The 14,917-nt window shown below is 51.5% G+C and overlaps 1 protein-coding gene across 11 annotated transcripts in view; it reads right to left on the bottom strand.

The window, feature by feature from the left end:
- Positions 1–14,917, bottom strand: part of PTPN3 (protein tyrosine phosphatase non-receptor type 3) — a 103,857-nt gene that overhangs the window by 58,279 nt on the left and 30,661 nt on the right. For 8 of the 11 annotated variants that reach the window (XM_037047564.1, XM_037047565.1, XM_037047567.1 and 5 more), the window contains 5 exons: positions 9,965–10,072; positions 9,846–9,891; positions 7,988–8,066; positions 3,403–3,447; positions 1,128–1,180 (listed from right to left, as the gene is read on the bottom strand). In XM_037047564.1, coding sequence (XP_036903459.1) covers positions 1,128–1,180; positions 3,403–3,447; positions 7,988–8,066; positions 9,846–9,891; positions 9,965–10,072 — 331 coding nt within the window. Of the gene's footprint in view, positions 1–1,127; positions 1,181–3,402; positions 3,448–7,987; positions 8,067–9,845; positions 9,892–9,964; positions 10,073–14,917 lie in introns of those variants that run through there. The other 3 variants (XM_037047570.1, XM_037047563.1, XM_037047572.1) reach the window with 2 other exon arrangements.

Raw genomic sequence — 14,917 nt, forward strand, 5'->3', positions numbered from 1 at the left:
GTGCAGTAGCACCTGCTGCAGGGCTGTCACGAAACACAGGCTCAGGGAAGTTCTGCTGACTGAATGAGGAGACCGGTGCTCCAGCTTCCACAGGCCTTGCTGGAAAAGTCTGTCTGGACTTTCTGCCCAGTATGGCCGCCACTGGTCCCATGCGGCTCCTGAGCACTGGGAATGCGGCAGTCCAAACTGAGATGCGCTGGCAGTGTGAAATCTGACTGGTTTCCAGAGAGGAAGTACAGCAAAAGTAAAATATCTAATTAATAATTTTTTACCCTAATTACATATTAAAACGATAGTATTTTGGAAATATTGGGTTAAAGCATATTAAAACTAATCTTATCTGTTTCATTTTATTTTTTTAATACGGTTACTAGAAGATTTAAAAAATTGTAATGTGCCCTGGCTGGTGTAGCTCAGTGGATTGAGTACTGGCCCACAAAACAAAGGGTCGCTGGTTCGATTCCCAATCAGGGCACATGCTTGGGTTAGAGGCCAGGTCCCTAGTTGGGGGCCTGTGTGAGAGGCAACCACACATCAATGTTTCTCTCCCTTTCTTTCTCCCTCCTTTTCCCTCTGTCTAAAAATAAATAAAATCTTTGAAATTACACATGCAACTCATACGCATTTCTACTGGGCAGTACTGCTATTGAATAAAGTATATATAACCCATTAGCTCTATGGAAACTCTAAAAATAAATTCCTAAGATCCCAGTGGCATTCTGAGAGGCATCAAACAAGTAGCAGGAACGTCCTCCGGCAAATTCCGTAACTTAGGTGGGCCTTGGTTTCCAAGTCTGTGCGAGGTGACCGGTGTAAATACCTACCCCATGGGGCTTGTCACGGAGAACAAGCACAGACCGTGAGCCGAGCCTCTGGAAAACGTAATGCGTGATGGGGGTCTTCTGTTTCATGCGCTCCCCTGGGAGAAAACCTCACGCCACAGCCCACCCCCTTTGTCCTTTCACTGCCTTCCCTAACCAACACCCCCAAGCCAAAAGAGAGAGTGAGTCGGGGTTCGAGTGGAACTCTCTGGACAACAGGAGCCCCGGGGGAGAGGGGCAGGGACACAGTCAAACCGGAGAGGCCAGCGATCTGTGCCCGCACGAAGCACTCCTGCGGTGACTTACATTGTGCTGCGTAGGAGGCTAGGACCACTGCCGAGTTCAGCGGGCAGGTCAACCTGTCAGGAGAAAAACACGTTGGCAAAAAGGCACAGGGGCCTGGAACACTCACGGACCGCCTGTCTTTCCTCTCCCAAGTTAACCACTAAAACACACCGTGAGTCACGATGAAAACGGTTTTATGACACAACTAACATCAGGCAGTCAAGGTAAGTGCAACAGTAAAGATTTCTAAAAATTAAAACTTTTTCATGTTTAAAGTAATATACATTAATGCTTATACCCTGGAGGCCACGGCGGGTGAGGGTTTGGGCTGGTTAAGAAAGGCCAGCTCACACCACTAAGAACAGATGTGAGAAAACTGTGCTCCTGGACCGCGGGGCAACCGTCGTATCTTTCCAGTAAAGACCTGAGAATCCACAGGGCTTTCCGCCGACACCCCAGCCCCCCACTGGCGCTAGGGTTCCGGACCACCCACTCTCTGGAAGGGTGGCACCCTCTTAAAGGGAGAAAATACAAAAGCATGATGAATTTTAAAGCCCCAGTGAGTTTTAAGTTATCTTGTTCAATGAGTTATAGTTATTTAAGACCCCCAGGTCTATCTATTCTGAAGCTTCCGATCTACAGGGAATGGGCTGCCCACCCCTCAGCTTTCCCACCACCTACCTGGGACCCAGACTCCAGGCTGGACTTACTCTTCCGCCTCCTCCAGCTCCTGCCCCTGCTTTCACCTCTGTCCTGGTCACACCTCAAACCCTCTGAGTGCTCCCTTTTCTCCGCTCCACCTGGGGCTCCATGGTCTCCTCGGAGCCTGGCCAGCAGACCTGGGGCAGGGATCACTGCCCGGTGGAGGGGGGCAATGGGGAGGGCTGAACCCTGCAGCAGGGGTGAGGGCCTGCAGCGTGGGGAGAGATTTTAAAAGCATTCTTCTCAGCAACCCCATGGGAAGTGGAGAAAACATGCGGTTTCCATGGCAGCCCTTGAAGATGTGAGTCATGGCCACCTCTCTGACTAATTCGGCTGGCTTGCCAGGGTCCCCTTTGAATCCCTGCACTGTGTACTGGGCCCTGTAGCCACATGGGAAGGTGGCCTTCCCTCTCTGGTATCAATTGGAACTTCTAAGTGTTCGCTCCAAGGTTGGAGACACATCTGGGGATACTCATTGTCTCTTCGTTTGTCTGGGGACCCTGAGAGTCCGTGGGGAGAGTGAACATCAGCCATTCGCTCTCCTACCGAGATGGGCCTCAGCGAAACCGAAGCCAGGGTCCTTGCGACAGGAAGAGCAGCTGAATGGGATTTGGGGAACAACTCAGGGAGAGGCTAAGTAGGTTCAGTTTAGACAGAAGAAGCCATCCTGTGATTGAGTCAGAAAGGAAAACACTTCCAAGAAATAGTGTACACACCAGCTGAAGAACACTGCAAGCCTGCGTTCTACCCTCAGCTCAGCCATCAACAGAGGACATCCCTCTAACAGATGCAGCCCACACCCGCGTCTCCTTCTCCTGCAACCTATGAACACTGTGGTCTCCACTGCCCATATGGGTCCAAACTGCTTCATGGGCTCTGGTCTCCCTGCCCCCACCAGCCCGCAAGCCCCACTATGGAAGCACAGCAGAGGCTTCTGAAGACCCACCTCGGAGAACTAAACTGACGGGAGGAAAGGGGAGGAGATCGGGAATAAGATGCGGCTGTCCCCTCCAGTTTCCCTGCTGCGCTTCCTCCCACAAGTCAAGAAAAGACTCAGGACTGGGAGGAGGCGGCTCAGCGACCACTGGCTTGGCATCTCCTCTCCTTTCCTGAGTTATGAGAGGACCACTTTCCAGCCATGGAGGCGGCCCTGATACACAAGGAGTGATGAATCACGGGCGGGCGCTCATGTGTTTGAGCGGAAACGAACCCGGGGAGGAACCGAACCCTCCCCAGGTACTGCGGGGCTCTCAGGGGACCTGACTGAGGCCTGATCCGCCTCCCTGAGGGAAGTCTTTTACATTCGGGGCCCCTCCCTCCCTTTAATATTTCTCAGGTCTTTACCAGAAAGATAACTGTACCTTTTGTAATGGAATTGAAATAACGTGAAACCAATTTTATTGGTCCTTAGCCTCTCCACACCAGGACCGAGTTTGGATGGATGTCCAAAGCATATTATACAGGATGCTGTTTTCAACATCCACCCTGTCCACATCTGGTGCTGCTACCAGCAAGGCACGCTCATTTGATTGGAACCAGCGGTTCCGCTGGGCTGGCAACTGACAGGGGAAGAGGAATGCAAAATTCTCATTACCTTCCTTCACAGATATCCATCTTCAGTTGTAAGAAATACAAATGCCTATGAAACAATTATTTTCATTAATTCATCATGCTCAAATTGAAATATGACTTGTACATTTGATAAACAAAATACACAAAGGCACATTTTTTTTTGTCTAAAGCATCAGGTACCGTTTTGCACATTTCAAGGCCACCCCTTCAGCAACGAGGGCTCTTGTGGCTGCCTCAGTCTTGACTGGCCGGGGCAGTTTCCAAGCAGCCTCGTGCCAGGTCATGCCATCTTCGGGATGGCTGGGCAGGGATGGGTGGGGTGGACATAGCCCATCAAGGATCAGCTGGTCAGTGAGTGCCCCACCTTCAGCCTGGACCTCTCCAATCAAATTTGGGGGATCTGAGGGCACCAGCACCTACGACGTTCTGCACTGGCAGCCTCCACACGCTTGAGGGGCTGCTGTTCTGAACGTGGCATTTGCACACCCACGTACCCTCTGCATGAAGTGGCTGAGGGGAGGAGGGTCTGTGAAGACATCTCCTTGGCGGGGGCGCAAACACCCAGCTGGGTTTTTTCCCCATGTCCCAGGAACTGTGGGTGTTGCAGCACTGGTGCGACAGGCACCAAGAGGCTGCCAAGACCTCCGTGCCGGATTCCTCACTTCCTTGTAACTGCCGTCACTTCAAAACCCAGGACCTGACTCGTGGGCGGAGCTCAGGAAGGTGTCACAGGTGCCCCATCGTCCTGTGAGTCTGCCTTCCACCCAGGTAACGGCCCCACCCCCCCCCCCCGCCCCCGCCGTGCTGTGCAGGCTGGGATGGGCCCTGGAGAGCATTAAATTTAGAGATGCGGCGTACCCGTGACACTTGGCCGCGAGGTCCCACTCTTTTTTAAAGCCTGGACTCAAGTGGGATAGACATTCCAGTGTCTGGCCAGGAGGACAAAAGTGAGACTTCTTAAAATACAATTTAGGAGCCAGGGAGAGATAATTTTGGCAATTTAAACAGATTATTCTCATTATTCCTTCAAATTTATGTTTAAAGGTTAAGGTGCTGGTGTTTTGAGACGTGAATGCTTCCCACGGCATTACAACTTCCTACTTGCACAGCTCTGGGCCGTGCACACGGTGTTTTATAACTTACTGTCTCACTGCGGCCTCACAATAGCTCTGCGAGGCAGGCACCGCTACCTCTGTTTTCTTACAGACGAGGCGACTGATGTGCAGATAGGCTATGTGGGATCCGTCATGTCTTATTTTAACCTGGACACTTATGCTACGAAAATATATCTGGCTATGCCACAAATTTATTATGCATCTGATGACAAAACACTTAGGGTCAGCTTCCTAACTCTGCTATTATTACTTTGATTATAATTACCATCGGCTGGCTACCCTGCATGGGTTGAAGGCCAGCACTGAGAGACGGTATAACCGAGATTTGCTGATTGGCGCTTATCCCAGGCTGGAAGCTCTGCCTTGTCCACCTAGGAGAACATACTCAGTCCTTTCTAGTTTGTTGCTATGTTTATCCAAGCTGACATTCAACCAGAATTAAGTGTTCTCTCCTCCCACAATGCTATTGAGAGAAAGAAGAGAAGGGAGAGAATTAGAGGTAATCCGATGGTAGATCTGGGCTTTCGCTGATGAGCCCAGCTAATCAGGGTGTCTTCCTAGGGATATAAACGAGAACCTGAGCCTGGACACCACCATTCATCAAATGCTACCTTGTCACACATTCGGCAAAGCTTTTTTTGGGGACTGATTTTGTCATTGCAATTTTTTCATTGTAGTGAAATCCACACAACGTACCACGTACCACTTTAACTCCTCTAAAGTGTACCATTTGGTGGCATCCGGCACATGCTCACTGTCGTGCAACGTCGGCAAAGCTGCCGCCGCGCAAGCCCCGTGACCTCATCGGGAGCAGGTCAGAGGGTGGGATGGGACCCAAACCTAGCAGACTCCTGGACGTGTCACAGGAGCCTAGTTCCGAGTCCGCCAGGAAATGAAATTCTGTTTACAAAGATCTAAATTGATCAGAAACGGCAGCTGGGAAGGCTCGCCATCAAGGAGACGTTTATTTGGCGGTGAGAATAAAGGAACGTCACCTAGGAGAGGTGCTTGGCGTGCCTGTCCTCGGAACTGCCGTGACCACTCCCAGACCGTACCCCACCGTGAGCTCAACTTCAGAAAAAGCAGCAAACGCGTCCCTGCCCGGGTCCCTAGAAAGCAGCAAGCACTACCCTGGGCCCTTCTTGGACGCTTAAGAGCTGAATTTCTAAAAGGGAACTTAACTTTTGGACAAGCTACAGAGCTGGGGCTTCCTAAAACACTATGTGCCAGGAACACAGGTCAAACTCTTCATTTAAGAAAAACAAGCCAACACCACACACACACATAAATTAATGTAATAAGCTAATGGTAGGAGCCTGGCACGGCTGTATAGGAACCACAGGGGTGGCTGCTGCCACGGTCCCTTGCTGCGCTGAAATCTGGTGCCCAAACCCGGGAGGTGACAGCCATATCCCACAAGACCCTGTGGGTACCACCGACCTTAGGAAGGGGGGCGGGGTGCTGGGGCTGGGTGTCCGTCCTGTAGAACCGAACTTTAGGAGACACACATGGACAAACTGAAGTTTATATGGGACTTAGGTAAAAGCAAAAATTGACAATTACTCATCTTGAGCCCAAACCCGCCCCTCTGCAGCCTCCGCTCACCGGCGGAATTCTACCACCAAGCACATCTACTCCCCCTGCCCCGAATGCTGTTGCAGGCCTGAGGCTGCCTTCGCTTCCCCCAAGCCGTCCCTCTGTCTGAACTCCCCACATTCCCCTCTCCTTCCAGGGAGGTGGAGCAGAGGGATTCCCACGGCTAGTGCCGAAGGCAGCGAGCTTCTTCCCCACGGCTATGGAAGTGAACGTCCAGTGCCCAGGGGTGCTGGAGAGGGACGTGTGCCCTGGGCTGGCCCCAGCAAACCGTCCACCCCATCTCTCTCTGGAGAGCACCACGGGGACAGGATGGGGTGAGGGGCAGCAACCACCAGTGCAGACAGCACAGTCGCACGTGGGGTTGGAACCCACTGCTTGGTGGGAAAATCAATTTCATGGGCCACAACTGGCATTTCAAGAGGAAAAAGAACAACAAAAAACTTTAGGGTACTTTTGCATTTACTACTGTTTTATGAAAAGTTTGATTCAGTACCTGTGTAATGAATCAAAATACACTTTTACTGTGGGGTTGTGATCAAAAACCTCACTGTACCCATGTATATTATATATATTATATATTTATACGTGTATCCCATCATGCCATTATTAAAGCAGCCCTTGAATAGAACTTGATACTTAGCAATGGCCTGGAGTCATTTCAAGTACATATTCTTGTAGACAATGTCACCACTTCATGGACTGACCATCGCTCATGAACTGACCTGCTGGGCTGAGCATCTCCACACTACCCCTCAGTCCACCAGAGCACAGGACCACTAGGGGAGGAAACTCGAACCAGCGCATGCACTGCCCACAGTCACTGACCGAGTGTGACGGACCTCTCTCACACCGGCTTAAAGTCTAACCTCACAGCACACATAGCCAACCCCCAGTGTCTGCTACTGTAGGGCGAAGAGGTGCCCAATGAAGGCAAAACAGAGTAACAGACTAATATTTGGCCTTTAAACACACTGTAAGTTAAAATGTGATCATGTGACTACCATTAAAAAATGAAAGGAGGAAGAAAAACAAGACAGCATCTGCGTCTGGTGGCAGGCTCATGGCCACTGAGAGCACAGAACCGATTCACTATCCCTGTTGGAAGAGCTCCCCCCACCCCCACTCAAGAAAAAAGTATCAAGAACAAAAGGGCCCGACGTTGCCAGGCGGGACAGCAGAGGCACGGCTGAGTCTGCACAGTACCTGTTGGAACAGCACAGCCACAGCTCTCCCGTGCCCGCACCCTCCATTCCAAACACGGCTCCCCACCCAGGAAACCCACCGGTGCCAGCACAAAGCTTCCGCCAAACACCAAGCCCGGAGGGATAAACAACTCCTATCACAGCCCTCTTTCCCTTATCTGGTTCACAGGTGGCCTGCCCTGGCTGGCTGAGTCACTGAGGAGAGAAGTGGCCCGCCAGCTTTCCAGCTCCTACCAAGTAGGGAGGGGTCTGAGAGAGGATTCTTAGCTTCGAGACCTCCTGTTAGCCTGAAGAGCCTCAGTCCCAGCCCTGCAGAGACACCATGCCACACGATCCACAGAGGACTGTCTCACAAGCTCCTCTTCTAAACCCTGCCTTCCTCAGGAGAAGGGAACTTCGTTCTCTGAACACAGGGGCACCAGAGGCAGGGGGTGGGGGTGGGGGCGGGGGCAAGGCAGGAGGCTGCAGATGGGGGCGGGGGGGCGGGGATTTTAGAGAAGCAGGCCTGAGACTGAACATGAATTAGCGGATTAAACTTTCAATCTGTGTACCCCAATGCTTACTTAGATCACAATTATTGGTGCAGTTATACCCAAATGAAGGATTTGGCCCCAGTGATAACACACAGAGTACAGTTTCAGTGATTACTCATTTTTATACACTAAATAGAAAACTTAAAAAAAAAAAGGATTACCTGGTTTGTTCTTGCTGCAGTGTGTTGGGATCAGGTATAAAAAATCTTACTCGAAAATGCAGGGTACAGGGTAAACCTCCTACAACATTTTTTAAAAACAAATTAAATTTTCCCGTAAAAAAAGTCAAGGTATGTAAGCTGCTACTCTCCCATAAGTGACGCATTTTTCACTAGATCACAGCTTTTCCATCAATAGAAGCATTAATTTCAGAAAAAGGAGTACATTAAGTTAAGTGACTGTCCAGAAACCTCCATGTCTAGAAGAAGTAAAACATTTCTGCAACATTGGCATTGAACGAGGCATTATCTGCTTCCCATTACATGTCTGACTCAGGGCTGTTCGAGCAGTCTGCTCCATGATCAGTTTTAGGAACTGAAAACATTCTTAAATCGGCAAACTGTACAAAATTCACAAAGAAATGCTACGTCCCATATATAGTGGTTGTATACTTTTCACACATTTTCACGTACATTCCTGACTTGGACACCACCACGACTGTGACCGGGCGAGGCTGTTACTGACACCAGCCTTTTGCCCAGCGGCCAACTAACTAACAGACCTAGAGGCGTGACCTGCCTTAGGTCACACAGCTGACCCCCAAATTGGAGCACTGGGGTTTCTGATTCTGCTAGACCGTGTTTCAAAACATTTTTATACTGGAGACTGTCATGCTCTGAATGCAAAGTGAGTTAATATACTAGCAAATATCACATAATTAACAGACTCAGAGATGGCTTATGCAACAATATCAAGAGTCAGCCGGCTTGCGCAGATAAAATGAGCCCATTTCTTTTGCTAGGCAGAGCAATAGGAGAGCCTCAGATTGGGTTGCCGAGATCTGCGCTCTACGCAACGCCAGCGTCACCCCTCCCCATTCCTCGGTAAACACCCATTGGCCCTATCCAAGTGCTCGGCACGCACTTGCTCTCTGAAACTCAAGTCTTCTCCACCAGGCTCTTCTCAGCATCTCCTCTACCTTGGTTCGCTCCTGCCCCACCCTTCCCTCTCTTCAGTGTCATCTCTCCGCATCTCTGCCTTGTGTCGAAGACTTTCATTGGTGTGTGCGCACCAATGAATGCACCTCTGTGCAGATGCCTGGTTCCAGAGTGGGTGGTGCTGTCACTCTGGGTGCAGGCCGACCAGCTGCACGTCAGGGGATAGCTAAGTCCCCCCACTGCCTTGGGTGCCCTTTCAGCGCCTTTCCCTACCTCGGCAAGCTGTCGCTGCATGTCCCAGACAGGCCTCCAAGTCTGCCTTGTCCTCCTCTGTGTACCCAGAGCATCCTATCGTGTGCTCAAAACTATCCTACAATGGTCTCTCCCCTTGTCAGCACGTCAGCCAGGTTCGTCTGGGGCACAAGGCACATAGAGAGGACCAGAACGCCACCTTGAAAGCCCACATGCCTGGGAGTTAACCTGCGCTGGCACCTGCCCCTGGCTGATGAACTGTGTGTTATATCTGTGACATCGCCTGCCTATGCCTTGGGCTCCAGTGCCTGGAACTATGCTGTTGGAAAGGGCTGAAGGTGTGTGTGTGTGTCTTTTCCTAGCCTGCCCCTTAAAACTGGGCTAAGAAAGGCCATCCTCCTTCCCTTGTAAAAAGAGCGTGGGTTCCCCAGCTCTTGGCTGCCTGCTTTCACCCTTCTCTGTCTTGCCCACAGCTAGGGAGGGCCCTTGGAGGCTGGTCTGGAAGCATCTCTCCTCTCTCACAAGTCAGGGAGAAGTCAGCTCACTCACGTCACCTGGACCACCTGGAATCCAGGTACCCCGATGTGGTAGGTACCCTTCTGATTGGAGAAGAGAACTGGGTCATGATACCTGAACACCGAGTGTTCTAGCGAAATGAGGTCACGCTCACCTTTTAACTGCTTCCTGATGGGTTTACTTGATTCCAACCATCTCTGCTGGGTAAGAAAACATAAGATGTAAGACCAAACCATGCAGAGGTCCCGCACATCCCAAAAGCAGAGCACTCACGGGAGAGTCCACCGCGTCGTCACCATGCTGCAACCCGAAATACTCCTTTTCGGTCACGCACAAGCGGCCGAGTGCCATATCCAGAAGGACTTGACCGGTATCTTGTTTCTAGGGAAAAAAAAAGCCCAGTGGGCAAAATTTTAAAATGAATTACGAACTGGTGGTTAACAAATCGTTATTGTATGGGAAAAGGAGCAAAAACATTCAGAGAGATTTTGTGTGCACACACGTCCCACAATAAGAAATGCTTCCATGAATTTCAAGTTCAGAGGCCACACCGCACCTGCGGGAAGCAGGGCTAAGAGAAACGACACAAATACAGCTTGAGACTGTATAGTTTAATATTGTAAGAATTCTTCCCCTCAGCCAAGATGCCCAAGTGATGACGACTGGACTGGAAAACTCGGGGATCGCAGGCTCCGTGACCCACCCATGGATTATCCCCAGCACAACGCTAATCCCACAGGGCTGCTGTGGCTCCTCAGGGGCATGGCCCTGTGCTTGGGAAGAAAAAGCTCTCTGCTAACCGAGTGAAGGAAGAGGCTAAGAATACTCAAATGCCACCCAAAATACCCTCAAAGGGATTTGGCATGTGACGTGCTGGGGGATTATCTGCCTCACTGCTCCTCGTCCTGTGAAGTGAGAAGCCAGTGGGGACGTTCAACCACACTTCACATCCAGAGCAGTGCCTGGCCACCTTCAGCACTGGGAGTTGATGGAGCAGCAGGCATGATGCTGGGCACGGGGACAAAGCCACAGTAAATGTCCTTCTCCTGCCCTCCCAGAGAGGCACGCCACGGAAGCAGCCACTTTCACGTGGTGTGTCAAACGCTGTCAAGTGCCCTGACACACTCAGGGCAGGGCGAACACACAAAAGGACAACACAGACGTTCAACTCAGTCTCGGGTCGAGCAAAAACAACCCCAACCTGGGTCTGCGCGGGTCACAGGGCTGAGTGACACCCCTTCGCTCCAGGTATAGGAGCCAAGAAAAGCTATCTCAAGCGGGCAGCCCGGCACAAAGGCACAGGGGTGGGAAACAGCATGGGATGTTCAGAAAACTGCAAATTCTACTTCAATGGGCTGATTTCTCAGGAATCCTTTGAGCCAAACCATTGAACTTCCGGACAATATGAGTCAGAAATAGACTGGATAGAGAAGCAAAGGCAGCTCTTTTGAGTGCAGATAATGTACCTGAAAAATAGGTCGCAGTGACCAGGAGGACATTAGGTAACTGTCAGGCCCCCTCCTGCAGCCTCTTCTTTGGCACGGTCTCAAATCATGGGACCTGAAGTGTGGGAACATGAGACACGCCCATTTCCTGAACACATCCCCTTTTCCTGCCCGAGGGCCCTGTCCCTGCCACCTCCATCCTCTGCCCAGGACATCTCCATCACAAGGGAATCATGACGCTGTGGAAAAGATGACTGGCACATATGCTGAACTATGAGATATTCTCTCCCCCTAAATTATGAGACACTCTCTCAATGCACCCAAGAGCTGCCTGCTTCCTTGGTTGAACTTATTATTTCCATGACTTTCTATTTTATATTACTAACAATTATAATCTACTGAACATCTACAAGAACCAGACATGCTACTACTACATGCACTTTTCATACAGCATGTCTCATCTTTGCAGCAACTCTGCAAAGTCGTCACCAGCATCCTGGGCTGACAAGCAAACAGAGGCCCCGGGAAACTCTGTGTCCGGTGCAGTCAGCCAGTGGATAGATAAATGGTCCGACTGCCCGACTCAGGCCCGTGTGACGTCGAAACCTGCATGTGCCCACGAGTCTGCCTCTCTCGTTTCTGGAGTGCACAGCTCATCCGGTCCATATCTGCTCTGCACAACTCGCCCAGTTTTCAAAAGAAACTGAAATATAATAAAGGACCCATTTATAATCAAGACCAGGCTCCCAGCCCAGTCCCCATCCCATGACAGGTTATCTTTGTTATACCAGGTCACTGTCAGCAACCGACCTGCTCCCTAGGCTTGGCAAAGGACAACTGACATCCAGGTCAGTGTCCCTGAAGATGCCCACTCTTGGTCAAAGCATGGTCCAGGCTAAAGAGTCTGCATGAGGCAGCACGAACAATCCCTATGGGGAGAAAAATATAAAGCACTGTAGAGTCTAGACTACCATCAGGCCCTCAAATTCAAGTTCAAGGTGAGTAGAGTAAGCTTTGACCAGGCTGCTCAAGCTTGGAGAAGCAGCCCTGGCAGTAGTGTGATGACCACAAAGGCATCCACGACTCAGAACGACTGGGCACCCGCGGGAGACCAGGCTCTGCTCTGAGGCGTATGTGATTACCGCTCTGGGTGGGTGCTTTTCTCGTCCCCATCTACAGGGCTCATCGCTCCTCCTCAAACACCTTCTTACCTGGAATGCACAGGCTCTTACTGTTGGCCTCCTCCTCCCTCCCTGGATAGTCCTGTCTCCTTTAGCGCTCCTTCCTCATCTCTCCAACTTCTGAACAGCGAACCTCCTTCGTACCGCCTGTTGGCTCACTCCTCAGGGGATCCCACCCAGTTTCACAGCTTCGGATACCATCCCTGTCCTGCTGACATCTGCACATGCATCCCAGCCTAGAGCCTGCTCTCGCAACTCCTGACTAGGGCCTGTATCTACCACACCCATGTCCACACAGTCCCTTGTCGATGAGCAGCAAGCGACTCAAATGCAATGGTTCTGGTCACAACAGGACTGGCTACTTCGGCTGCTCTCACAGCCTTGCTCATCTCTGTCCATTGCTACTCCATCCTACCCATTGCTCAGGCCCAAAACCTTAGAGTCACCCTGAGGTTTTCCCTACATTCCAAATCCTAGCTATCAGCAAGTCCCCTTATCTCCACCTTCAAAATACTTCCACACTTGGTTCACGCAGTCCCCTGCACTGTACCCGCTGTCCAACAACCATCTCTCCCCTGGACTGTTCTGACAGCCTCTCAGCCCCTGGCCCCGGTGCGCTGTCGACAGAGCACCCAGAGCGACACCCGAGTCAGCTCACGCTGGGTCTCTGCCCAAACGGACCAGTGCTTTCTGCCTCCCTCAGAACAAACCCAGGGCCGCAGAACGCACCACTGCAACACCCGTTACCTCTCTGACCTCTCTCACCACTCTCCTCTGTGCTCATTCTGTGCCTGACGCATTTACTTCCACATACTGGGCTGTGACGCACTGACAGGATTCTGCCTCAGGGCCTTTGCACTGCTGTTTCTTTCCCCTGGAACACACTTCCTCCAGGGAGCACAGGTTTCTTTCCCTCACTTCCTCTAGGTGAGGTCTTCCTTGACCTCTTCTGCAAAATGACAACTCCACCCCCTTGTCCCTCCTTGGCACTCGCCACCCACTAAGTACATAATACCACCAACATAGTATACATTTGTTTACAGCCCATTTCCTTTACAGGATCTTGCTGTTTCATTCAGTGCTGCGTCCTCTGTATCTGAAGCAAAGCCTGGCACAGAGGTGCTCAGTAAACATCCCTTAAATGAACATTCCTGTTCTCGTCAGGAAGAAGATACAGGGCTGAGGAGGAGCTCCAGATTGACAGCACACATTTTAACAGGGAGGCAGACAGAAATTAAGCTGTCAGTATACAGCAACTAGAAGAGACACATGTGACCTGTGCAGAGCTGGTTCAACCACAAAATTCTACAGATGATGATGTTAAAAGGAACTAGAATGTAGGAGAAAGTTCAGTGAGCCAAAGCAGCTGCTTTCTGAGGAAGTCTGTATGACCTTGACAGAGGCCCCGAAGTCAGCGGTCCTCCAAACTGCAATGCGCATGACACTTGCTTGGCAGGTGGTTAGGATGCAGATGCTCAGGCAGATGGGTGGCAGATGCCCCACCACCAGAGAGCACCCGAGGGGGTCCGATGTGCTCCAAGAAATACTCACAAGGGCTGCACTACCCCAAGTACAGGAAAACGACTTACATTCTAATTTAGTAACATAACTTCAGTGCATCGGGGATTCTGGCCACATTCCCAGTGCTGAACAGCCACACGTGGCTGGTGGCGCCCGCGTGGGCCAGCGTGGATCCAGACCACTTCCCAGCACTGCAGAACGTCCTCCTGGGCAGTGCCGCCCTACAGCAAGGTTTTCCTACAAACTGACCTAGTAAACACGCCACTGGTGTGTGTCCTAAGCCCCTAATGCGGTTCTAGAGACAACTGACTAGACAATGACATGCCCTTGCTGGGGTGTGTCTTTCTACTGCAATAATGTCCCCCACCTGCCAAAGATGGGGGCCCTGCGCCTCGGTGCCTGCAGAGTAGATTGGCGAGGCGGGCAGAGGCTGGGGAATACCTATCTCTCCTGCCCATTTCCACTCTCTGCCAGCCGAGGGGCCCAAATTCCCATGTCCTTAGTCATTGGCCTGAGTCTTGTCCCCTAAAGGGAGACGAGGCAGCGTCTGGACAAGAAGGGGGATCAGCACCCATCATGCTGGACTTCACGGAAACCACCCTCTCCCTGTTCCTGCTCAGCCTCCGAGGGCCACCGTGGTGGGTGCAGCAGCAGGCAAACTTCTTAGGGGGCAGGAGACACAGGGGTCATTCTCTGTTACCCTTTAAGGTCTTACGACCTTTTATTGCATCTAGATATTCTTGTCCCCCACCTTCTCTCTCTGATACCTTTCCTTACACATTGAACTTTCCAGGCTGGGGCAGAGGCTGGCGGCCGGCCCAGGGCGGGGACTGGGCCCTTTAGGACTGGCCAGAGGATGGGAGAGGCAGGCAAAGGTCATGAGCTACATGGTGAGCAGGGTGGAGTGGGGCGGAGCAGTGGGGATGGCTACCGCGCACACATCTCACTGCTGGCAGGGACGCCAGAACCCTCCTTCCTAAGCCTGCCCTGACTTGGGCTTGCGGGAGCAGGCCTTCCTGTGAGGCCAACTGACAACCACCCCCGACAGAGGACCCGCCCGCCTGCACATTCAATGAGCA

Source organism: Sturnira hondurensis, unplaced genomic scaffold (genome assembly GCF_014824575.4).
Source record: "Sturnira hondurensis isolate 20B ecotype Veracruz unplaced genomic scaffold, ASM1482457v3 Scaffold0006013, whole genome shotgun sequence".
Taxonomy (NCBI): Eukaryota; Metazoa; Chordata; class Mammalia; order Chiroptera; family Phyllostomidae; genus Sturnira; species Sturnira hondurensis.